Below are 26,316 nucleotides of genomic sequence, written 5' to 3'. Positions count from 1 at the left end.
CAGGCGCCCCTTATTTATTTATTTATTTATTTATTTATTTATTTATTTATTTACCTTTATTTTTTTTTTAAGTTTATTTTTTTGCAGTAATCTCTACAGCCCACGTAGGGCTCGAACTCATGACCATGAAGTTGGTAGTCACGTGCTCCACCGACTAACCCAGCCAGGCACCCCTAAGTTTCCTAAAGCCTTAAGTCTGAACAAAGTGGTCATAATTAGACCCACAGGAATTGCACATTTTAGGCCAAACTTCCTTTGGCACTTCTGACTTGTGCTTGTGATATCCGGGGACACAGCCGGGCAGGACCGTGTGCCCGATGCTGGGACAGGCTGCAGTAGGCGAAGGAAGAGCCCAGATCTGCGACCAGCATCATGCCTTGGCATAGCACAGAGTCGGGCAGGTACTGAAAGCGAAGCGACACCGGACACTGAAGTGCCAGTGACTGTTTGCTGACCACCCCAGGCTTTACATACAATTACCAAGGTAAACCAGACTGACAACCCCTCTTCTGCCCGGAGTGAGGAAAAGCCGAAGCCTATCCTGACATATATGTGGAATGCTACAATGTATGGCCTTTGGTGTCTGGTATCTTTTTTTTTTAAGAGTTTACTTATTTAGAGATGGAGAGAGGGACAGGGAGGGCAGGGGGCAGGAGCAGGGGGAGAGGGACAAGCAGACTGTGTGTGCTGAGCACAGAGTTCAACATGGGGCTTGATCCCACAACACTGAGACCATGACCCGAGACGAAATCAAATTGGACGCTCAACTGACTGAGCACCCAGGCGCCCCAGCATCGTTCGCGTAGCATGTCTAGGAGGTCTATTCATGCTGTAATATATTATAGCATTTCATTCACTTTTATTGCTGAATAATCCACTGTGCTGACATACCACCCCTGATTTACCCATTCAATAGCTGGTGGACACTTGGCATGATCCTACTTTTGGCTGCGGTGAATAACGCTGCTACAAATATTCATGTACAAGTTTTTGCTTGGACATATGTTTTCAATTCTCTTAGATATATACCTAGAAGTAGAATTGATGGGTCACATAGTAACTCTATGTTTAACTTTCTTTTAAGTTTATTTATTTAAGCAATCTCTACACCAGCCGCGGGGGCTTGAACTCACGACCCTGAAATCTAAAGCTACACGCCCACCAACTGAGCTAGGCAGGCAACCCCTAGGTGTAATTTTTTATGGAACTCCCAAACTGTTTTCAGTGGCAGCCTTGCTGATTTACATTCTCACCAGCAATGATGAGAGCTTCAGTTTCCCTACACCCTTGTAAACACTTGCTATTGTCTGCCTCTTTCATACCAGTCATTCCAGTGAAGTGGTGGCTCCCTATGGTTCTGATTTGCATTTCCCTAACAACAAATGATGTTGAATATTTTTTTTCTTTTTTTTTTAAATTTTTTATTTATTTATGATAGTCACACACACAGAGAGAGAGAGAGAGGCAGAGACACAGGCAGAGGGAGAAGCAGGCTCCATGCACCGGAAGCCCGATGTGGGATTCGATCCTGGGTCTCCAGGATCGCGCCCTGGCCAAAGGCAGGCGCTAAACCGCTGCGCCACCCAGGGTTCCCCTGAATATTTCTTTATGTGCTTATTGTCTACTTATAATTCTTCTTTGAGAGAAATGTCTATTCAAATCTTTTGCCCAATTTTTAATTGGTTCTTTTTATTATTGAGTTGTAAGTGTTCTTCTATGTTCTGGATACTAGCAAATGTATGAATTGCAAATATTTTCCCCCATTCTGTGAACTGTCTTTTCATTTTCTTGATAATGTTCTTTGAAATATAAAAGTTTCTAATGATGAAGCCCAATTTAACTATTTTTCTTTGGTTGAACTTTAGGTGTCATATTCCTAAGTATTTTATCTTTTTGATGCTGTTATAAAAAAAATTGTTTTCTTAACTTTATCTTCAAATGAACTGAAGTTCATTGCTCATGTATAGAAATATAACTGACTTTTGTATACTGATCCTGCATCCTGCAACCCTGCTAGACCCATTTATTAGCTCTAATAGTTTATGTATGTGTAGGTTTCTTAGGCTTTTTCTAAGTACAAGATCATATTATCTGCAAACAGATATAATTTAATTCCTCCTTTGTGATCTGGATGCCTTTTTTTTTTTCTTGCCTAGTTGCCCTGGCGAGAATCTCCAGCACAATGTTGAATAGATGTGGTCAAAGCAAACATACTTGTCTTGTTCCTGATGTCAGGGGAACATCATAATTATGTATAATGTTCACTATGAGTTTCACAGAAGTACCCTTTATCAGGTTAAGGAAGTTCCCCTTATATTCCTAGTATGCTGAGGATTTCTATTATGAGAGGGTGTTGGATTTTGTCAAAATTTTTTTCTGCATCTATAAATTTGATCATGTAGCTTTTGTCCTTTATCCTTTTAATGTGGTGTATTTATTAAAAGTTTGCTAGGGCTGCCATAACAAATACCATAGGCTGGGTGACTTGAACAACAGAAATCTTTCTCACAATTCCAGAACCTGGAAGTCCAATCGCAAAGTGTCAGCAGGGTTGGTTTCTTCTGGGGCCTCTCTCTCTGACTTGTAGACAGGTGGCCATCTTCTCCCTGTGTCTTCATATGGTCTTCCCAGTATTTTTATAAGGAACCAGTCATATTGAATTAAGACCCACCCTATGACCTCTTTTTAACTTAATTATCCTATTTAGGCCCTATCTCCAATAGTCATATTCTGAAGTACTGGGAGTTAGGACTTCAACATAAGAATTTTGAGGAGACACCATTCAACCTATAACAGCCTGTAACACAGATTGGTTTTCACATGTTGAGCCAACCTTGTATTCCTGGTATAAAGCCCACTTTATCATGAGATCACTTAATCCTTTCTTTATGTTGCTGGATTCGGTTTGTGAGTATTTTGCTGAAAATTTTTACAAACAGCTTGACAGAATCATTATTCTTTATTCTTACCATTCAGAGTGCCTTGACATATGCTATTTTGTTTTCCCTTAACCAGAATTCTATGAGGTGGGCAGTATATTCATATTCACTAAAACAAACTTGAGGCTCAGGAAAGTGAAATGATTTCCCCCAATTATACATTTGCAATAGTAGATAGTATAGATTGGAATGAAAACTACAGATGGGAAGAACATGAGGGCGATGAAAGAAAGCACGATTTGGTAGGAACAAAGAAAAACTTTGCCTGGCTGGAGATGAACAGGGTCAATTTGAATGGCATCAGTGATCTCAGTGATGTAAGAACTGAGGTCATCTGCTGATGTGCACAGTAAGAGTAAACAGACTTGTGGTTTCAATTCATGCATGTAATTAAACCAAGTAGGGATGACAATTCTCATTAATTTTGAGATCATGATTTGACCAGATTAGCTGGAAGGAGAATAAACCAAAGTTTTGATGATAGGGATTTTGAGTATCAGTAATAGTACATCCTTCCTTCATTCTTATAAAGTTAGTTTCCAAGGTGACTGCCAATTCATACAATTTTGTCTAAGCCTTGATGGAGCTGTACTCTGATGCTCTAGTACGATGATTGCTGAGTTAGAAAATGCTGAATTCAAATTCTACCTGGCCCCAACAGGTTGTGTGACTTTGAAAGTCATTTAATTTCTGCAAGACCGTATTCTCTCATCAAATGGGGGAACTGAATTAGATGTTCTCTAAACTCCCAGTTTTATGACTCTTATTTAGTGAATAAGGGGAGCAGTGATTCAGTTCACTGGAAATTTTCAAACAGCAATGATGAATTCACTAAGGGTAGACTAAGGAATTACTGAAGAGCAGTGAAGCCTAGTAGAGGACAGAGAACAGTTAAGCCAGGCTGGGTAGCCAGCAAAAGTAGGAAAGTAAACAGGCTGGGGTGGGGAGGAGAGGCTACCCGGAATTAAGAATATCATGGGGCATATTACACAAAGTAATTTAAAAATAGCTACAAATAATTAAGAATAACTACAAATAATTAAAAAGTCAGACCAGAGAGTCCAGGCTGGGACAGAAGACAGATAAAACCCCTACTTTTAATCACCTATTTTTATATCACGATCATGATGTTATTTATCCCAGTTCACTAGTTGATGCACAGAGGACAAGGATCTTACCTGAGTCTCTCCAGTAGTTTCTGAAGTCTTGGTCCTTCAGCTTCTCGAATCATTCAGAAGTCATGTTTCATTTCTCTGAACTGCCACATGACACTTCATAATGATCTGGCTCACAGGAGGCAATGTTCCGTTAATCAAGACATCTGTTTTTTCCTTTTCATTTAAACTATTTTGTTATTCCCTTTCACTTAAAGGAAATACATACTTCTTAATGCAAAAATTCGAACATACACATATACAATGTAGATAGCAACAGTCCCTATAATTCCTCTTCCTATTGTTACCATTGGTAAAAACTCCTCCAAGCGATTTTTCTCTCCATACTCTAACATATTATTTACAAAAAATAAAATTAGGAAGTTTTGCAAACTGCCTTTTATCTCCCTAACACATATAATCCAGGTATCTTTTCATGTCAGATAATAGAGAACTGCTTTCTTTTTTGCTTTATTCATTTTTAAAATTTAAGTAATCTCTACAACCCAACATGGGGCTCAAGATCATAATCCCAAGATCAAGAGTCGCATGCTGACTGAGCCAGCCAGGCATCCCTAGGTCTGCTTTATTCATTTTGACAACCACAGAGGAATCCATTGTATCACTATAGCATAATTTATGCAGATCTTATTGATGCCATTTACCTTCTTTACAATTTTTTTTGATATTGCAAACATGCTACAGTGACGATCCTTGTATGTATCTTGCATATTTGGATAAATGTTCCTAAGCAATATATTTATTCTTAAAAGTCTAATCACTTACTTCAATAAAATTAAACAAATGTAAATTTTAGGAATAAAATTTCTGACTCAGATTATTTTAGTAGTTAATGCCAAATTGTCCTCCCAAAATGTTGAACCAATTCATGATCTCATCAGTGTATGAGTAAGCTGTTTCCCCACTCTCTTGCTAGCACTGGGCAGTCTTATTTTTTTGTTTTTTGAAAACCTTTCCTATCTGAGATAGATGTAGAATTGTCAGATAATAGTAAGTAAAAATATAGGACGTCTAGTAAAATTTGAATTTCAGATACACAAAAAATAAATATTAGCCATCTCCATCTACCAGATGGCCTATGTTTCTGGTCTATCCTTTTGTATCATTAGCGGTATCTTTATCAATACTTATCTGAAACATTTATGTTATCCTAAATGGATGAGAAATAGCTGCTATTTAAATTTGCATATTCTTAAGGTTTGGGAGAGAATCTTAAGCAGGCTATACCTTCAGTGCGGAGCCCCTCATAGGGCTCAATCTCATGACCTGGAAATCATAACCCTGAGATCACAAGATGAACCAAAATCAGGAAGCAGACACTAAACTGACCGAGCCAGTGAGGCACCTTCATCCTTCCAGACTTTCATCATATTCAATCAACAGTGAAGAATTTGTTAGAATTATTAAAATAAAAAATACAGAAGTAAACATGTAAACTATGCAATTGGAAGCTATTGTCATCTGGGAGTGTATTCTGATTAAAATAACTTACTCTTTATCAGTTATGGACTTCTGGGAGAAGAAAAGTGGAATTTTAGTGGTTTCTTCCATCTGATGTTAAAAAATTTTTGTGGAAATCTCAAACATATACAAAAGTAGAAAGAATAATTCCTGTTGCTCAACTTCAAAAATTATCAACATAAGGCCAATCTTGTTTCATCTATATGCCCTATTCCCCCTACCATCTCACATTCCCCAGATTCTAAGCAGATCAAGAGATTTCTTAATATTCCATCCAACAGAGCTTAACACCAGAATTTTCTTGAATATTACTAATAGCTAGCAAGATTTTTATCTCAATGCTTTGCATTCTTGCCATCTGATGTTCCTATCTGATTGTCTTAAATTACTCCAATTGGTTAAAGAAAGGAAATTTAAGATTTAGGCATGAACAATAATTAAAAGTGCCAATGCTCTGAACATAAAAATTAAGTATTAGAGAGGCAGAAAGCCTATTACTAACCTGAGTCACATTTTTGGTTGACACCTAGTTATAGTCCCTTAGTCTCCTGTATAAAATTAGATAGCAACACTATCTACCACACCATTTAGAAAAATGAAACTTGTGCTTTGATATTCTTTTAAAAAGTGAGCTGCCTAACCAGTTGTGCTTCTTTTTTTATTTTTTTTTTTAAAGATTGTATTTATTTTTATTTATTCATGAGACACAGAGAGGCAGAGACACAGGCAGAGGGAGAAGCAGGCTCCCTGTGGGGATTCTAGGATCACACCCTGGGCCGAAGGCAGGCGCTAAACCGCTGAGCCACCCAGGGATCCCAATTGTGCTTCTTTTAATTGTTCTTAGCCTTTAGCTCAATGAATGAATCCTTGGTAAAGAAATATTCTCTTTCACTTGTAGAAGAATGGGGAAATAAAAAGATCTTATAGAATATTTTTAAAATTTGTATAATTCTCAACAAAATTTGCCACTTAAAGGCTTAAACATTTTTTAGATCAAATTTATAGTGTTCATTTAAACTATTTTTAAAATGTACAACTGTTTCTGTATATTCACAAGATTGTGCAATCATCACTAATTCCAGAACATTTTATCACCCCAAACAGAAATCCCCTTCTTCCCATCCCCTGACAACTAATCAACTTTCTGTTTTTACAGATTTGCCTATTCTGGCAATTTCATACAAATGGAATCATACAATACGAGGCTTTTGTGTCTGACTTCTATCACTTAGCATGTTCTTAAGGTTTGTTCATGATGCAGCCGAATCTGTACTTATTCCCTTCTGGCCAAATAATATTCCGTTGTGTGGCTACACCACATGTATTCATTCATCAGTTGATGGGTATTTGGGTGTTGTTTCCTATTTGGCTACTGTGCACAATTCCGTCATCAACATTCATGTACAAGTTTCTACACGAACATGTTTTCATTTCTCTCGGGTACACACCTAGCAGAATTACTGGATCATTAGCATAACCAAACTTAACGTTTTGAGGAACCGCCTATTTTCCTAACTGGGCTGCACTTTTTTACACTCCCACCAGCAGTGCATGAGGGTTCCAATTTCTCCATATCCTCATTAATTTTTTTGTTTTGTTTATAATTATAGATGCCTGGTTGGGATAAAAGTGGGATCTCATTGTGGTTCTGATTTGCATTTTCCTAATGACTAATGATATTGAGCATCTCATGTGCTTAGTGGCTATTTGTATTTCCTTGGAAAAATGTCTATTTAATCCTTTGTCCATTTTAAAATTGGGTGGTCTTGAGTTAGAAAGTTTGCATAAAGACGACACACAGAAATAAGAGCGGCAAGACTGAGCCATGATGATCTATTTTGGACTCAGACTCCATGCATAAAGTCAGACCTATCTCTATGAACCAAAACATTCTTGGTGCTTAATCGAACTAGAATAATGAAGGGATAATCTCCCGTGTCAGGGTCCCTCAAGTAGAATGGGACTTTTCCCTCATTAGAATTTCTGGTCAATCCCCAGACCCCACCCTATACTGTGGGCACTGGATAGGAGGTAGGGGAAAGATGAATGATGCCTGGCACGACTAGAAGTGCCACTTCCAATCCCACAGCGCCTGGCAAAAATTTTAAGACTACGGAGACAGACCTTTGCACAATCTCATAATGCCTATAAGCACCAACTTAAAAATAAAGCAACAAAGTACACATTCAAAGTAACTAACCTATAGGGCAGATAGATAAAAACTAACTTTAAGTGCTAGAGTAGATCTTAAATACTATACAAAGAATACAGACTCTTACATTAAATATAGGCATGGTTGCCATTAACTAATATTAATGTTACATGTTTTCCAAAATACTTTCCTACCTATTGTTGTTCCTAGGTTTCCCAGACAGATCAGCCCATGTGGATGTAAGTACTACTAAGTGTTCCAATTAGATGAGTCCAAAAGTACAGGGCTCACTACGTGGACCTGAACAGGAGGCTGAGGAGAAAATGGAGAAATCAGGGGTCATATGTGAAGTTGATACATAGTTGCTTCCTATGTATCTTTGGAAAATGTATGAAGGATTATATATTTTCTAAGTGAAAACTAATGACACTGCAGTACTTAGGCAGAACAACACTTAGAATATGATCTTTGCCATACAATGGAGATACATTAATTGTAATGAGAGAGTTACAGGTGCTTATTTAAAGAGGAAGAAACACATCAAGAGGCAGACACAAGATCTATAAACTACATTTATTGAGTGCTTACTGGGCAGTGGGCACAACATACAAAAGAGGTAGGATGGGGACAGGTTAAGAACTTTAAAAATTAAATATACATGTTAATTTACCCACTAATTCTACCAGGAAAATACAAAATTTGTACAACTTACACATTAATATGAAATTGTGATGCCTGTCAAAAGGATAAGCTATACATACAATGCAAAAAAATTTTTAAAATTGTGCTTAACATGAGAATTACCCTAAAATGGGTTGATAAAATGCCTATACAGCATTCTTTCTTATTACATACATATATTTTACCTTAAAGATTGCTTGAAAAGTACAAATCCTTTGATCCCCTTGCTGGGAAATCTGTGGCCAACAACTACATGTGCTGTTTCTCTAAGAAACACCATAGCATCTGCAGTCCATTTCTCCCTTAAAGTCCATCTTATTTTCAGCTTAGCTTACTAGCAAGTTCTCTTAGAACTGTTTATATCTCTTTTGTCTGATCATCTTCTTCAAGTTTCCTGATTTCATTTTTTAAACAATTTATAGTTTCACGACTTGCCTTTAATCTCTCCTTAAGCTCTGCAATTTCAAAGCTTGTTTTTTTCTTCGCAGCTTCTAATTTTTCTCTGGTTTTCACTTCAAGTTCTGCAACTAAGGAAAACATATTTTTATTGAACTATTTCATTTTTCTCACATCTAAAGTATGTCAGACAGTAATAAATATGGCATTTCCTTAGGTCAGTTTCCATGATGAAATGTAAACTTAAGACACATTAAACACAGGGAAGTGGGTAGAAAGTTTAAACTCTCACAAGAGAATCCAAGATGTTTTCTACAACTAAGGTTGAAATTATGGCCATTCACATTTTCTTTCCCAATTAAGATGTTAAGATATAATGTCCTAGTTTTTCTCCCCATACCCATGTTAATTTGGAAATAAGGTGGCATACAATCCAAGAGACACCCAGCCAATAAGAGCTAACTAAATAGCGCTCTTCAATATATGTACAGGTAAAACTTACATAGAATCACACCGGTAGGGCAGCCCTGGTGGCACAGCAGTTTAGCACCGCCTTCAGCCCAGGGCATGATCCTGAAGTCCTGGGATCAAGTCCCACATCGGGCTCCCTGAATGGAGCCTGCTTCTCTCTGTGTCTCTCTCATGAATGAATTAAAACAAACAAACAAACAAACCTCTTAAAAAAAAAAAAAAAGAATCACACCAGTAGAGGATCCCTGGGTGGCTCAGCGGTTGAGCACCTGCCTTTGGCCCAGGGTGTGATCTTAGAGGCCTGGGATGGAGTCCCACATGGGGCTCGCTGCATGGAACCTGCTTCTCCCTCTTCCTGTGTTTGCCTCTCTCTCTCTCTCTGTCTCTCATAAATAAATAAAAATCTTAAAAAAAAAAAACTTAGTTAAAAAAAGAAAAACAATCACACCAGTAAAACAAACCCTTACCTTTTTAAGAAAAAGATTAGCAGTAACCACCTAGGTTTAAATTCCAGCTGTACCATTTACTAGCTGTGCCACTGTTGTTATTTCTATGCCCACTTCCCATTATAATGATGCATATTATAACGAGAACATAATGAACACCTCATATTATGTGAAAAACATTTTTTAAAAATTTTAACTTCTGGTTTTATTTAAAACCTCCCAACATAGGCCTACAGTACAGCTCTCTGAAGTTTTATCTGATTTTTTTTTTTTTTAAGATTTTATTTATTTGCCAGAGAGAGTGAGCCAGAGAGCACAAGACAAGGAGCGGGGGTGTAGGAGGGGGGGTGACAGGGGAGAAGTAGACTCTCCACTGAGCAAGGGAGCTGGATGTGGGCTCCTGCAGAGCTCAATCCCAGTATCCTGGGATCATGACCCGAGCCAAAGGTAAATGTTTAGCCAAATGAGCTACCCAGGTGCCCCTAACTTCTAGTTTTAATTGTCTCATTTAGTTTATTTTGCAACCTATTTCTTTCCCCCAAACTAGTTTTAATGGTTTTGCAGAAATTCTGGGAGATAATGTGCCCTTAGTTGAGTTTTTCTACTTTCTTGGTGTTTGTGGAATGATTCCTACTGGTATTAATGACCAGCTAGCATCTTAGGAAAGCAGACCTGTAAACTTTTATGTAAGAAGTTCATATGTAAAACTTTATTCAAAAATTTTAAACGAATTAATGTATATAAAGTATCTAGAATATGGTCAGGTACATAAAAAGCCATCCTAACTACCATTATGGTAGAGGAACACTAAATGATATTTAACCTTCTAAGCCTGTTATATAACAAATTACTAAAGACAATATCATTACTGCAAAATAGAATACACCTATTTAAATACCCCACTTGGACAGTGCAGCATTTTGTTTTACAAAGAAAAATGCCTACTTTTGTCTACCATTTCCATCTTGTGGACATTTCAGGTAACTGCTGCTGATGACTATTAAAGCACAGTTGTACTTTTTTTTAAAGATTTTGTTTTTTCAAGAAAGAGAGAGAGGCAGACACACAGGCAGGGGAAGAAGCAGGCTCCTCACAGGGATCAAGTCCGATGTGGGACTCAATCCTGGGGCCCCAATCACACCCCGAGCCGAAGGCAGCCGCTCAACCAGAGCCACCCACGTGTCCCATGGTTGTACTTTTGATAAAATGAACACTAACTCGAAGCAGCATGGTTTGGTGGGGGAGAAAAACGCTTTGAAATCAGAAACACTTTAGTTCAAATACAACCTTGGCCCCTTATTAGCTAACGCTGATATCTCCTAAGTCTCCCTCAATCTGGTTTCTATTTAGTATAGTTAAAACTGTATTTCTCAGAGGCTGAGGATTAAGTAATAAATGTAAAGCATCTAGCACATTAAAAACATGCAATATTTATACAGCTGGTGACTTTCTTTTTATGATACATTTTAAAATACAATAATACAATTTTATATTGTCAAAATGATCCTTATTTTTCTTTGTGATTTCTTTCACTGCTTTTAACTTTGAAATTGCTTTTGAAACAGAAATTAAAGGCTCAAAAATTAAAAGACTGAAAAGCGTAGATAATGAAAAAAATGTCTCCTTTCACTCCTGCCCCACCCACCCACCAGTGTTTCTTCCTGGAGACAATCAGTTTTAGGTTTATTTGGTATCTTTCCAGAAATAATTTGTCCACAGACCAGCACACATCACACTTAGATGTGTGATTTCTTCTCGTCCCCAAAACAAGTGGTATCACACTATCGACAAACTGCGCTACATCTTGCTTATGTCTAAAAGCCTATTCTGTATCTACCATACAGCTGTCTCATTCTTTTAATGGCTACAGATGATCTCACCTAATGGATATTAATCTGTCCCCTTTGATGTACATTGAGTATTTCCATTTTTTCTTTTACAAACAATGCTATATGTGTCTGCTGTGCAAAATCATTTCAGTATACTTGCGGGAAAATCAGCACATTGGTAGGATAAACTCCTGCAAGTACAACTGTTGGGTCGAAGGATATATGTATTTGTAACTTTGAAGGAATGGCAAATGACTCTTAAAGGTTCTATTAATTTACAATCCTACTGGCATTGTATGTCTGTTTCCCTACTGCATCAACTCCTTGGTCTCAGTTACCCAAAAAGGTTAAAAACGGTATTTCAGAGTAATTTGCATTCTATTTTTACTACTGAGGCTGACCAATCTTTTTAAGTTTAGAAGAGACATTTCTCCCTTTTTATGGATTGTCTGTCTTTCCTTTGCTATTTTTTCTATCATATTGACTTTTTAAAAATTGAGGTAGAACCGACATATTAGTTTCAGGTGTACAACATAATGATTCCATATTTGTATATACTGCAAAATGATCATCACAGTAAGTCTGTCACCACAGTTACAAAATTTTTTTTCCGGTGATGAGAACTTTTAAGATCTCTTAGCAACTTTACAATATGCGATACAGTATTGCTAACTAGTTACATCCCCATGACTTATTTATTTTATAACTGGAAGTTTGTGCCTTTTGACCCCTTTCAGCCATTTCACCAACCTCCCACCCTCACCTCTGACAATCACCAATCTGGTCTCTATGAGCTTGTTTTAAGATTTATTTATTTTTAGGGATCCCTGGGTGGCGCAGTGGTTTAGCGCCTGCCTTTGGCCCAGGGCGCGATCCTGGAGACCTGGGATCGAATCCCACGTTGGGCTCCCGGTGCATGGAGCCTGCTTCTCCCTCTGCCTATGTCTCTGCCTCTCTCTCTCTGTGTGTGACTATCATAAATAAATAAAAATTAAAAAAAAAAAGATTTATTAAAGATTTATTTATTTTTAGATAAAGAGTGTGAATGCCTGTGTGAATAGGGGGAGAGGGTGAGAGAGGAGCAGACTCCCTGCTGAGTGTGAAGCCCAATGTCGTACTTGATCTCAACTCTGAGATCATGACCTGAGCCAAAAACTAAGAGTCAGACGCGCTTAACTGACCGAGCTGCCTAGGCACTGTGGGTTGTTTTGTTTGTTTGTTTGTTTTTTAATATTTCATATGGAAGTGAGATCATTTGGCATTTGTCTTTCTGACTTACTTCACTTAGCATAATGCCCTCAAGGTCCATCCATGTTGTCACAAATGTTAAGATTTCCTTCTTTTTTACGGCTGAATAATATTCCGTTGTGTATACACCCCATTTTCTTTATTCGTTCATCAATAGACACTTAGGTTGTTTTCATATTGGGCTATTGCAAATAATGCTGCAATTAAAATGGGGGACTCTATTAGCACCTCGATTTTCAATTAATATTTGTTTTCTTCAGAGAAATATCCAGAAGTGGCATTACTGAATCATATGGTAGTTCTGTTTTTAATTTTTTGAAATTTTCAAATTTCCATGCTGTTTTCCATAGTGGCTGCACCAACTTATATTCCTACCAACAGTGCATCAGGGTTTCCTTTTCTCTACATCCTTGCCAACACTTATTTCTTGTCCCTTAGATAACAGCCATTTTCTAGGTGTGAGGTCATATCTCATTCTAATTTTAAGTTGCATTTCTCTGAAGATTAGTGATACTGAGCACCTTTTCATGTACCTGTTGGCCATCTGTAGGTCTTCTTTGGAAAACGATCTCATTTTTAAACTGGATTATTTGCTTCTTTTTTGCTATTGAGTTGTGGAGTTCTTTGTTTTGGATATTAACCCCTTATCAGATATATAATCTGTAAATATGTTTTTTCCCATTCAGTATGTTGCCTTTTCATTTTGGTGGTGCTTTCCTTTGCTGTGCAGAAACTTTTTAGTTATCGGCATTTCTTACTGATGTGTAGGAGCTCTTTATACCTTAAGGAAACTAGTCATTTGTGATAGGAGTACGATATTTTTTCGTGGCTTGTCTGCCTTTAGACTTTGTTTAGAGCGTTTTACTATGCAAAAATTTTTATTCCTTTGCTCCCTCTCTCTCCATATCAATTAACAAACACATACTGAGTGAAAGGCACTTTGCCAGATGCTAGGGTGAGGCAGGAGAGAGACAAGGAAAAAAAATATGTATTACTATAGAAACCCCTAAGAAGGATGTTTTAAATTATTCACAAAGTATATGTACTTTCAGAAAGGTAAAAGACAGGGGATCCCTGGGTGGCTCAGCGGTGTAGCGCCTGCCTTTGGCCCAGGGCGCGATCCTGGAGTCCCGGGATTGAGTCCCGCGTCGGGCTCCCGGCATGGAGCCTGCTTCTCCCTCTGCCTGTGTCTCTGCCTCATTCTCTCTCTCTCTATGTCTATCATAAATAAATAAATAAATCTTAAAAAAAAAAAAAAGGGTAAAAGCCTCTCACATTCTCTGAAATACTTTTATTCCCTAATTACATTTAAAGATAGCTTTTCATTAATCTTGCTTAACCTGTCACTCAACCATTTTCTGTTTACTAGTCTTTGGTCATAAAGTCTGTGTGAAGAACCTTGCAGAACACAATTACAGTTGACCCTTGAACAACACAGACTTTAGGGGTGCTGACCACTCTCCCTTACCCAACCCGGTGACAGTCAAAACTGTGTATAACTTAACTTCCCAAACACTTCACTACTAAGAGACTACTGTTGACAGGAAGCCTTACTGACAAAGAATCAATTAACACATATTTTGAATATTATATATATTTAGTCTGTATAATAAAGTAAGCTAGAAAAAAATGTTAAAGGAAAATACATTTACAGTACTATACTGTATAGTATATTTTTTAACTCTTAAAAAATTTACTTTTATATATCCTTAGAAAAACAATAATAGTCACTAATCATAATCTTTTCACCATTATAGAATACATCATTTTTTAGGATTAATTATGAATTCATGGCACTTACATTCTGTTTCATGCTTATAGGCTCCTAATGTTAGCTGGCGAGATGTTGTTAACAATTGTTGCATCATTGCTGTTGGGTCTTGAAATATCTAATGGGATAGAATGAAAAAATAGCCCAATAACTTCAAAGTTCTATAACTTAAAATGCTTTTAAAATTCTCATTATAAAATCTTCTTACCATTTCATCATAGAACTCTGAAACCACTGTCTTTTTTCCCAGCATTGCATTGGTGTCTGACTGAAACAGCTTTAATAAATGATAGAGGGTTACCTGTGAAATAAAAACAGATGTCACATCTGTGCAATGGTTTTCATCACCGTGAGACATCATGATTTCTGTAACTGAATTAGAAAGTAGAATTAGTTAACATGTCAAATGCAGAATTATCTTAACTACAACTTACTGTGTGGCAAATCAAATTCTGTACTTCTGTTTTTCTATTAGGTATTATTGTCCATCCACATCTACTAAAGCTGAGTGTTTTAAAGAGGGTAGGTATGGATGTTATAAAACATCTCTACAGAAAGACTATGTAGAAAAATAACATGAAATACAGCTATAGAAACTAAGCTGGAAAATCATGAAGATGGGAATTTTTTTTACTTCCATAAGTGAAATCAGATTAATTTTGACAGTTATTCTGTGAAGATTAGTTTACAAATTTACAGAGGGAGAAAAGATTTGACACTTTCAAAATAAATAACCAATACTAAAATGCTCAGTGACGCCAAGATATTTTCTCTGGTGGTCTATAACATAATAAACAAAAGTCAGTCAATGTTAATTCACTTTGGTAGAAGCAACAGGTCTTCAAAATACATAAAAACATGTATAACATGAAATCAAAGGAAAAGCTTTGCAGCACAATGCGTGATTACTTGAGCAAAATAAAAGTTGGCTAGTAAAACAGTAGAGTTGATGTTGAAGGTGTAGAAACCAATTCAGAGGCCTCAAAGAATTTTCCAAACGGTTAGCTAAAATAATTATAAGGAGCATGTATCATACGCCATACTTAAAGATAATTTGACAAATTTCTCAAGTAGACAAAAAGGAGGTAAGACCACACAGGTGGATAAAGAGAAATTCACAACATGAAAAGCTAAGGGAGAAAACAGCAGCAGAGGTTGGAGCCAGCAGAGACAGGGAGGCTTCAAGCCCAACGCTACCAAGTACAGAAGTCAAGAATGCTTTGCGGTGGCTGGGCCTGTTAACCTTCCTTTCTCCAATCACTCAAAGACAAGAAAGCATATCCCCTGTGAAATTTAGACTTTTTTACCCAAACAATCAAGTATGAGGTAAAAATAACGATATTTTCAGGTAGCAATGGCTCTGAAGGTTTATTTCTCAGGCATCCTTTCTAAAAAAATTCCTCCAATGAAATGAAAAAAACCTGGAACAATGAAGAAAAAGGATCATCTGTCATGACATGAGGAGATGATGACAGGTCCTACTGAAAACTGAAAAATCTGAACACAGAGATTTAAATATATGAGATGCATGGGAGTAATTTCTAGAGAAACTGAAAACAATCATTGTAGTTTTCCTACGGAAGGGGCCAGAGATGGGATAAAGATGTGATGGGTTGAACTGTGTCCCCCTAAAAGATATGCCGAAGCCCTAACCCTCAGTACTAGTAAATGTGACCTTCTTTTGAAACAGATGTAATCAATTTAAGATGGGAGTTCTCAGGTTAAGCCCTAATCCAACATGACACAGAGACAAGGAGGGAGAGGAGCCAGGTGACAATGAAGGCAAAGATTTTAGTTATGCCACCAATGCCAAGAAACACCTGTGGCTACCAGGAACTAGTAGAGGCAAGAAAGGATCCTTCCCTAGAGGTTCTGGAGAGAGCATGACCAATACCTTGATTTTGGACTTCTAGTGTCCAGAACTGTGAGATACCTGTTGTTTTTAGCCACTCAGCTTATGATGCTTTGTTATGGCAGCCCTAAGAAATTGACACAGGAGACTTCTATTTTTTGTTTTTAAAATCTTTTTTAAAACCATGTGCATATCTTAGTTTTACAATTTAAGAACTTAAAACTGTCATAAAACTGTCCTTCCTTGAATTTATTATTCAGACACCTAAAACCATTCATATAGATAAAGACAATGAAAAACGTAAAGACAGATGTCTCTAATTTTGACAGGTGTTTGAAGATTCTCAGAGCAATGAAAATGCCTATGCTAGCCATGAAAATATTTCTAGAATAAAAACCCAATTTTAGCTTTTTTTTTTTTTTTTTGGAACAACCATTCCTTTTAGAATGGTTTAATATATAATAGGTTACTGGGTAACAGAAATAAATCACACATTACTTTTGTCTTTCTTTTATATTTTAAATAAGCCTTCATGACTTAAAGAGCCAACAATTACTAAAGTATAATGGTTTCATCATACTAAAAGAATACGACATCAGTTCTTGGGTAATAAAATTTAGGCCTGTGTAGATCTGTATGGAAACGTATTCAATAAATTAATTACTGCAGAAGTACAATAACCATTCTTTCCAAGAGTGGACTTTGAGAATGGTTTCATAATGAAGTTATATGACACAATGACTTCTTTCAGAGGTGTATTTTCCAATTGGGAGTGGTGGGTAAGACAGATGAAGGACAGCCAGGTGAGGCTATGCAATCTCACAAAGTTAAAAAGAGTTTCTGCCCCAGTAGCAGATTTTTCTTCTCTCTCAACATCTGCTGTATTTCTGTGTTTTCTCCCTAACAGACTATTTTCATTAAGGACAAGAGCAGTATCTCATCCTTGTATCCTTGAATAGTATATTGGCAAATAATGGACATTAATAATTTCTTGCCAGGTAGAATATAATGTCTTTTCAAAGTATTTTTTTTTTTTTTAAGATTTTGTTTATTTGACAGAATGTGAGAAAGCATAAGCAGGGGGCAGCAGCACAGGGAGAGCAAGAAGCAGGCTCCCCACTGAGCAGGGAGCCCAACGCGGGGCTCATTCCCAGGACCCTGAGGATCATGACCTGGGTCAAAGGCAGATACTTAACTGAGTCACCCAGGTGCCCTGTTGAGAGTATTCTAGAAGGACAAAAAGAAGATAGGAGATCTGGAAACCTCATCACATGGAAAATAGTTAAATGAGCTATAAATGTTATTTGGGAGAAAAAAAAAACAAATGTATGAATAGTTATCAGTAAAAAACTGAATGAAGCTTAACATAAACTAGAGCTTTCTTACCACTTGAACTACCCCAAATATGAATAGGATGTTTCACTTAACAACAAAACTCAATAGTCTCTCTACTGGAGACAGCAAGACCAAACAAGACTCTCACTTTGAATTCCTATGTAGGAAGAGTGTGGCCTCTATCTGTTGGTCCTAAATATTACTGTGCACCAGAATCACCCGGGGTGTTGGCCCCAATCCAAACCTACTAAATCAGACTCTCCAGGGGATGGGATCCAGAGTTTCCATTTTTAAAAAATTCCGATATCTTTGGTGCAGTCCACTAAGAACTAATTTTCTGAACTACAGGCCCAAGTCACAGCTCCTTTAGAAGCACATACAATTTTCAAAATGTAACCTGATTACTAAAGTGTAAATGTTTGGTGCTAAAGGAATGAACTCAATCTACCAAGATGAAAATTAATGGTGATGACCTGAAACTAGGGTTAAATACCAACAATAACAATGTGGAAGGAGAGAGCCATAACTGAGTTGTGACCCTATGGGTTTACAAACAGAACAAGTTGAGTGGTTTTAGCCAAAAGAAAGGGTAATGGAAAGAATGTGAGGTCTGAATGCAAATAACTTGGGTTCAAAAACTAGTTCTGCCACAGTTTGTGTTTTTGAGCATATGACTTGATCCCCAAACCTTAGAATCCTCATCTCTAAGATGATATCATCAATCTCACAAAACTCCTGAGGGATCAAAGTGAAAGTTTTAAGGGACTTTTTACATTACCAAGCAATAATCTAATAAGAGATCAAACGAAAAAAAAAATCAGTGGTTATAAATAAAAATTCATGAATAAAATAGAAAGTAAAGCTGCTAATACTGATAGCAACTTGAAAAAGCAGAAAGACTGTTGCTAGGGTTTTTTTTACTATAAAAAGCTGGATACTCTCATTCCAGACAACAAATGGATTAGTCTTATTACTGATAACCAAATAATTATTAATGAATTTTAAGCTTTTTTGCTATAGTAATCACATTATTCCATGGTTTCTTTCTGAGAAATGTCCACATTATATCCCTTCTTTCCATGCTTGAAAACTAAGTTTCGAGATGCACTCCCCATAAAAATGAAAAACCTTACTTAACTCATGGCAAGATACATACATCATGCTAAAAGCTTACATAAAGTTTATCTGAATAAAAATGTTAACACATAACAAACTATTCATTAAGTATATAACATTTTTACGATTATAAAAATCTATTTTATGCAAAGATTATTATTACTCACAGGTCTTTCATTAGGATCAATGAAAAATATTTTGATGATTATTTCAAATTCACCCCATCCTGTTTCAGTAATTTCATATGGAGGTTTAGTAACAACTGAAGAGAAAAAAAAATAAAACAATTATAAATTATAAATAATTGATAGTCTTCTACATCTTTTTAAATTTGTTAAATTTTCTATTATGAATCAAAAAACTGTACTGTACCTCTTAAAGGATTGCCATAGCTCTCATGTAATTTAAATTGGATTTTCTTCACATATGCTGACATATCCTACAATACAGAGGAATTAATTAGTTCTGCCATCTACAATAAAAATAGTAAAATATACTGAGTATTGTACCTAATTTTATAAAATATACTTTCCCTCAAATGTTATGGAATCTAATTTTATTTTATTTTATTTAAACTTTTATGTACAGTTAACATTTCATAGTTTCAGGTGTACAATATAGTAATTCAACAATTTCACACATTACACAGTGCTTGCTATGACAAGTGCACTCCTTAATCCCCACTGGATTCCTAATTTTCTAAAAAACATGAGTTATACCCAGATTTGGTATTTATTTATTTTTTATTTTTTTTAAAGATTTTATTTTATTCATTCATGAGAGACACAGAGTGAGAAAGAGAAAAAGAGAGAAAGAGAGGGGTGGGGGCAGAGGGAGAAGCAGGCTCTGTGCAGGGAGCCTGACGTGGGACTCGATCCCGGGTCTCTAGGATCACAACCTGGCCCAAAGGCGGCACTAAACCACTAAGCCACCAGGGCTGCCCTTGGTATTTACTTTAAACAAAGGACACTTTGAATTCTTTCAGAACTCATACGGGAATATACCCATCAATCATTCACTTGTTTTGCAAATCCTATTTTTATATATCTCTACAGACAATGCTCTAAATTAATTTTGATTTTCTTTTTAAAATTTATTTGGCAGAGATAAAGGGAGAAAGAGAGAGAGAGAGAACAAGCAGGGGGAGTGGCAGGCAGAGGAAGAGGGAGAAGCAGACTCCCTGCCAAGCAAGGAGCCTGATGGATCCCACCAGGACCCTGGGATCATGATCTGAGCTGAAGGCAGATTCTTTTTTTTTTTTTTAAATTTTTATTTATTTACTTATGATAGTCACAGAGAGAGAGAGAGAGAGAGGCAGAGACACAGGCAGAGGGAGAAGCAGGCTCCATGCATCGGGAGCCTGATATGGGATTCGATCCCGGGTCTCCAGGATCACGCCCTGGGCCAAAGGCAGGCGCCAAACCGCTGCGCCACCCAGGGATCCCTGAAGGCAGATTCTTAACCAACGAAGCTACCGAGGTGCCCCAAAGATAGATAGATAGATAGATAGATAGATAGATAGATAGATAGATAGATAGATAGATTTACTTACTTATTTATTTAATTAATTAATTTATTTATTTATTAATTATTGGGGGAGGAGTAGAGAGGTGGGAAGATTTTTATTTTCTATAAAAACATTTCCAACATACTTTATAGAAATAAGCACATAAATTAAAGCACATCTAAGAACTAAGCAAGTTTAAAGAACAAAATTCTATTATACAAAGCTAAGGTCAACTAAACTAAGCAACCTAGAACCATCAGACAGAAAACTCAATTTTATTTTGAAGCACAGGAGCATATTCACTAGTGCTGGCACGCAAAAGGGATTCTCCTAGGAAAAGTGGCTTTTTCAAAAAAATTCATTGTAGAAAAATAAGAAGATGCAAAACAGAATCAGTCACACTTGACAGTAGTGTTCATTAATCTTTTTATTTGCTTTCACGACATTTTTTATGTGATTATCCACATTTTTAAAAAACTGAGGTCATATAATGATATACTGATACCTGCTTTCATCACTTTATATTATGAACATTTTTTGCAGATTTTCATAAGCACGTTTGAAGACTCTTTGGGAAAACATTCATTATTTTCTACAAATATGAGTGACTACCAATATTGGGTACCTGATGCTACAATGGTAAATAACAGATTCTTATCCTTAGGGTAGGGAGCTGACAAGAAAACCAGCATTTCAATGTTACCTGTGTAGGGAGGGCAATATGTATAAATTTGCAGGAATGGCATCTAATCTAGATCTTTGGAGATCAAGAGAGTAGCTCAAAGGGAAATACACTTAAGCTAAGACCTAAAGAAACACTAAGAATGGAGTAGGTAGGAAGGAATGAATAAAGATAATTAAGAGTGTCCCTTTGGGAAACTGAGAGTAATCTAGTATTGATGGAATTAATGTAGAGTATAAGGAAATGATGAGGCAAACACAGCAAGGGATAAGAATGCAGACAGAATTAGGAAAGACCACGGCAGACTTTCTAAAATCTTCTTTTAATTAAAGATTATATTTTTAAGTCATCTCTATACCCAACATGGGGCTTGAACTCACAACCCCAGATCAAGAGTCACAAGCTCTACTGACTGCCTGACTGAGCCAGGCACCCCTAAAATATGATAGTTTTAACTTTATCCTGAGGGCAACAGGTAGTCACTGAAGGGTTGTTGTTTTAAATAAGACCTTTATCAAGATATTCACACACCACACAATTCCCCCGTTTATAATGACTATTCAATGGTTTTTTAGTACATTCAGAATTGTACAGCCATCCCCACAATCAATTTTAGAATATTTTTATCACACAAAAAGAAACCCCACATCCAACAGCACTCAATTCTAAGTCCCTCCTTGCCTCATCCACTGGCAACCACTAATCAATTTTCTGTGTCTATGGATTTGCCTATTCTGGACATTTTATAAAAATGGAATCATCCAATATATGATTTTGGTCTGGCTTCTTTCACTTACAATAATGTTTCTAAATTTATTCCATGTGGTAGTAGCATATATCAGTACTTTATTTCTTTTACTAATAATATTCCATTGTATGGATGTGCTGTACTTTATTTATCCATTCATCAGCTGAAAGATATTTGAGGTGTTTCCATTTTTTTGGCTATCATGAATAATGCGGCTACGAATATTCATACACAAGTTTTTGTGTGAATTTTCAAGGGTTTTATATTGAGAAATATTCATTCAATGAGTATCTGCTGAATACCTACTATGGACTATGTTCCAGGCATTAGAGATTCAGCAGCAAAACAAAATTACCAGCAGCCAGATTATACAGTGTTTTGTCTTTCACCTTCTCTGATGGTCTTATTAACAAATTGTTCCAGGACGCCTGAGGGGCTCAGTGGTTTAGCACCTGCCTTCAGCCCAGGGTGTGATCCTGGAATCCCGGAATCGAGTCCCATGTGGGGCTCCCTGCATGGAGCCTGCTTCTCCCTCTGCCTGTGTCTCTGCCTCTCTCTCTCTCTCTCTCTCTCTCTCTGTGTGTCTCTCATGAATAAATAAAATCTTAAAAAAAAATTGTTCCTAAAAAGTGTTAACTACTCTTCCTGAAACACCTGATTAAATACTGGGCTAACTTAATACATGATTGGAACATATACTCTGCTTATAGCATGGTTCTTGTTACCATAACTTAAAAGTGACTATAAAATATTACAATTTATCTTCAATCAAAACCAAACTGTGGTTTCAAAAAAGTTATAGAAGAAACAAGTGCCTACCTCATTTCTATATGGTTTTACATACACGGTCCACTGATGGGTGTGCCCATCCTCTTCTCTTTTCTTTCCAAAATATCGAGCAACATTACCATAAACTATTGGCTTAACGATAGTAACCCCCTAAAAGAAAAGTAATTTCAACACCAATTAATTTTGTATCATTACCCAAATATACAGAATAAGAGCTCTGAAAACTTGTTTTAAGAAATGGCAGGCAATCTAAATACCTAGCGTTTGCCTATAACATGGATTTCTCTCAAAAAATCAACTGTAGACAATAATCATTTAATATTAACACAAGTAACTAAATACCAGATTAATTACAATGTTCCCACTTTGAAAATGTAGATTTAAATCATGTAAAAATATTTTTTTCTTTCTTTTTTTTGAAGAAAGGTGAAGTGTTCTTTATTCACAAACCTTAAAGTGAGCCTCCGGAATTAAGACTGCCAATTTTGACTGCCACCACCTGATGGGAACAATGTCCTGATTTACCAGCTTATGGCAGTGTTTTCCAAAGCACAGTACAAATACTAAAGGCTGTCTGGGAAAGGACTTTAGGTAGAATTAGGACAAACATTTTTTTTTAATCTATTACTTATGTGTTAAGTTCTGAGGTGTAGGTACATGTTTCTCATCGCATCTGGTTAAGGGTAGAGGTATTGACTGTTGCCATATTATTATGGAAAGGAGAGACAGGTTTCAAGTGAGGAGAAAATGTTGAATTGTTGCACATGAAACTTGAAACTATGTTCAACAGTAAGAATGTATCTGAAAGTCAAAGAGCAAGATAGACCACATGTGAAAAGGGCTGTGCCAATGTAGTCAACAGTTAATAAGAAGCGAGGAAAAGCAGTGAACAAATGGAAAAGCTGGATAATTAAAAATCCAATCTCTATTAGCCTCAAGATAGTCCAGAAGAAGGCAAGCAGTTTGTATGAGAATTTAAATAATCTCAGTAAATGTTCTCTGACGCGCCGACAGGTGGGGCATCAGGTTCATCGCCTGAATAAAATGAGCACAAGAAGCACTGGCGTGGGGCGCAGATTACAGATGCTGCAGCTGTTACTGTAGCTAAAACTTGCAGATTTCCTCAGTGATGCAAAGGGAGTTCATCTGTCAATAGACTTTCTAGCTGAAGGAAATTTCTCTAAATTGAACAGTCAAATCCCAGCGAAAGAAATTTATTGAAATTGGAAAAAGATGCCTACAAGAACAATTAGTAAATCCTTAATTTTAAAGCTTTACATGACATGCACTCTTTTGTGGAAAAGTATGTGAGGACTCCAAGCCTAATTTTCTCAAATCACTTTGGACTTAACTTTTTGAACCTTACAGGATTACAAGTAGAGAAAGTTTGTTGTTGTTTTTTAAAAAAAGATTTTATTTATTTATGAGAGAGAGAGGCAGAGACTGGCAGACGGAGAAGCAGGCTCCATGCAGGGAGCCCAATGACATGGGACTGGATCCTGGGTCTCCAGGATCATGCCCTGGGCTGCAGGTGGCGCTAAACTGCTGAACCCCCAGGCTGGCCCAAGTAAAGAAAGTTCTAAGTTCTCCAAAAGTTAACATTTTTTAAAGCCTTCAATAGCACTTTCCTATCCATTCAAAGACTTGCCCAAAGCTTGGACAAAAGATATACTTACAAAGTTCCTAGTACTATGGATTTTACCTGCCATCTTTCCCTTTCTGTTAAATGTTGGTAGTTTCTTAAGTTTTCCAATAATTCCTACTTTACAGGGGATATTAAAGCACCATGCGTGATACAGTTGTATACAGCTGAGAGTACAGAGGTTGGTGCAAACGGGGCTCCCTTCTTTTTATTTTTTTTTTTAAGATTTTATTTATTCATGAGAGAACAGAGAGAGAGAGAGGCAGAGGGAGAAGCAGGCTTCATGCAGGGAGCCCGACGTGGGACTCATCCCGGGTCTCCAGGATCACACCCCGGGCTGCGGGCTGCAGGCTGCAGGCGGTGCTAAACAGCTGAGCCCCCAGGGGATTCCCCCTCCCTTCTTCTTTTTTTTTTTTATTCATTCATTCATTCATTCATTCATTCATTCTGATAGACATAGAGAGAGGCAGAGACACGGGCAGAGGGAGAAGGCGGCTCCATGCAGGGAGCCCTACGTCGGATGTGGGACTCGATCCCAGGTCTCCAGGATCACGCCCTGGGTTGCAGGCGGTGCTAAACCGCTGAGCCACCAGGGGATACCCCTCCCTTCATTTTAAAGAGAAATTTCCTTTTCTGCAATGAGTCGAAAATCAGAGAAGGGTTGTAAACACAGCTGTTCCATCAAGAACCAGATAGTCTTGCCTTAAAAGCCAAGGTGCCAGGGGATCCCTGGAGGGCTCAGCGGTTTAGCGCCTTCCTTCGGCCCAGGGAACGATCCTGGAGTCCCGAGATCGAGTCCCGCGTGGACTCCCTGCATGGAGCCTGCTTCTCCCTCTGCCTGTGTCTCTATCCGGCCCCTCTCTCTGTGTGTGTCTCTCATGAGTAAATAAATAATAAAAAAAAAGTCTTAAAAAAAAAAAAAGCCAACATGCCAGGCAACGTAGGAAAGCGGGAGGGTGGGCAGCTTGGGGGGCTCAGCGGTTTGGCGCCGCCTTCGGCCCAGGTCGTGACCCGGGGTCCCAGCATCGAGTCCCACGTCGGGCTCCCCGCACGGAGCCTGCTTCTCCCTCCGTGTCTCTGCCTCTCTCTCTCTCTGTCATGCATAAATAAACAAAATCTTAAAGAAAGTGGGAGAGTTAATGTGTCCGTGCGGACCAACTTGCAAAAGAAAAGGAACCTTAGTGACCGTCGTCTCCGAGCCTTGATGCTAGGGCGGCGGCCGCCGTGGGGCCGCGGGGCCGCGGGGCCGCGGGGCCGCGGTTCTGACCCCGCTCCCCGCCCGCCCTTCAGGCCCCACCTGCACACGCACGGGGTCACCTGGCGAGGCCGCCGCGGGGCCCGGATCAGCAACGTCCACGCCCCCCGTCACGCCATCACGGGACGAGGCGAGCGCAGAGCCGGCCAAGTCGTAGCCGAAACGCAACCCAAGCCCCACCGAGTGCCCGTGTCCCCCGCGCAGCCGCTGCCTCGCGCTCGTCCAGGAGCCGCAGCTCACGCCCCGGCCGAGAAGGCGCGACCGGGACCCCCGCCCCGAGAGCCGCGCGGACGGCGGCGCGAGCCGGGCACTGACCTTCACTCTCCCGCCGGAGTCAGGCCCAAATTCGGCCATTCTCTTGAACATATTGTCCTACGGAAGAAGCCGCCGCCGCCGCCAGGGAAACAGACCGGGGCCGGCGGGGTCGCCGCTCCCGTCAGAGGCCACGCTCCTCCCGCGCGGGGCCCAGGCGGCTGCTTCCTGGCGGAGCGAGGGCGCGGCGCCGACGAGCGGCCAAGTCCTGGCGGGAGGCGGGAGGCGGGAGGCGGGCGGCGGGAGGCGGGAGGCGGGCGGCGGGGCGGGCGGCGGGCGGCGGGAGGCGGCGTCCCGGAAGCGCGTGGAGCCCCGCGCGCTGAGAGCCCCACGGAAGCAGGAGCGCCGGCGGAGCGAGTGCGCAGGCGCAGGGAGCTGGCGGCGCGAGTGCGCAGGCGCAGGCCGTGGCCCAGCCGGCGGGGCGTGGCCGGGTGGGGCGTGGCCGAGGCGGGAGGGGGCGTGGCGGTGGTCCTGACGCGCCCCCAGGCCCGGTGCCTACGGAACCACCC

At 38.8% G+C, this 26,316-nt stretch overlaps 1 protein-coding gene across 6 annotated transcripts in view; it reads right to left on the bottom strand.

Annotated features, from left to right (window-relative positions):
- The window catches only part of YEATS4 (YEATS domain containing 4), a 76,498-nt gene extending 50,437 nt beyond the window's left edge, over positions 1 to 26,061 (bottom strand). For 3 of the 6 annotated variants that reach the window (XR_004819266.2, XR_004819265.2, XR_004819264.2), the window contains exons 1-9: positions 25,811 to 26,049; positions 22,629 to 22,748; positions 19,245 to 19,311; positions 19,040 to 19,134; positions 14,778 to 14,870; positions 14,600 to 14,687; positions 8,844 to 8,935; positions 7,922 to 8,039; positions 4,118 to 4,222 (exon numbers count right to left, since the gene is read on the bottom strand). Coding sequence is in view for 2 of the 6 variants with exons in the window: in XM_025476631.3 (XP_025332416.1) it covers positions 8,766 to 8,935; positions 14,600 to 14,687; positions 14,778 to 14,870; positions 19,040 to 19,134; positions 19,245 to 19,311; positions 22,629 to 22,748; positions 25,811 to 25,861 (684 nt within the window). In the remaining 4 variants the exon portion in view is untranslated. Of the gene's footprint in view, positions 1 to 4,117; positions 4,223 to 7,921; positions 8,040 to 8,281; positions 8,936 to 12,829; positions 12,996 to 14,599; positions 14,688 to 14,777; positions 14,871 to 19,039; positions 19,135 to 19,244; positions 19,312 to 22,628; positions 22,749 to 25,810 lie in introns of those variants that run through there. The other 3 variants (XR_007413373.1, XM_025476631.3, XM_049115151.1) reach the window with 3 other exon arrangements.
- Positions 26,062 to 26,316: the final 255 nt, after the last annotated feature.

This window comes from Canis lupus, chromosome 10, assembly GCF_003254725.2.
Source record: "Canis lupus dingo isolate Sandy chromosome 10, ASM325472v2, whole genome shotgun sequence".
In the NCBI taxonomy this organism is placed as follows: Eukaryota; Metazoa; Chordata; class Mammalia; order Carnivora; family Canidae; genus Canis; species Canis lupus.
This window is presented reverse-complemented; position numbering and strand designations above follow the sequence as displayed.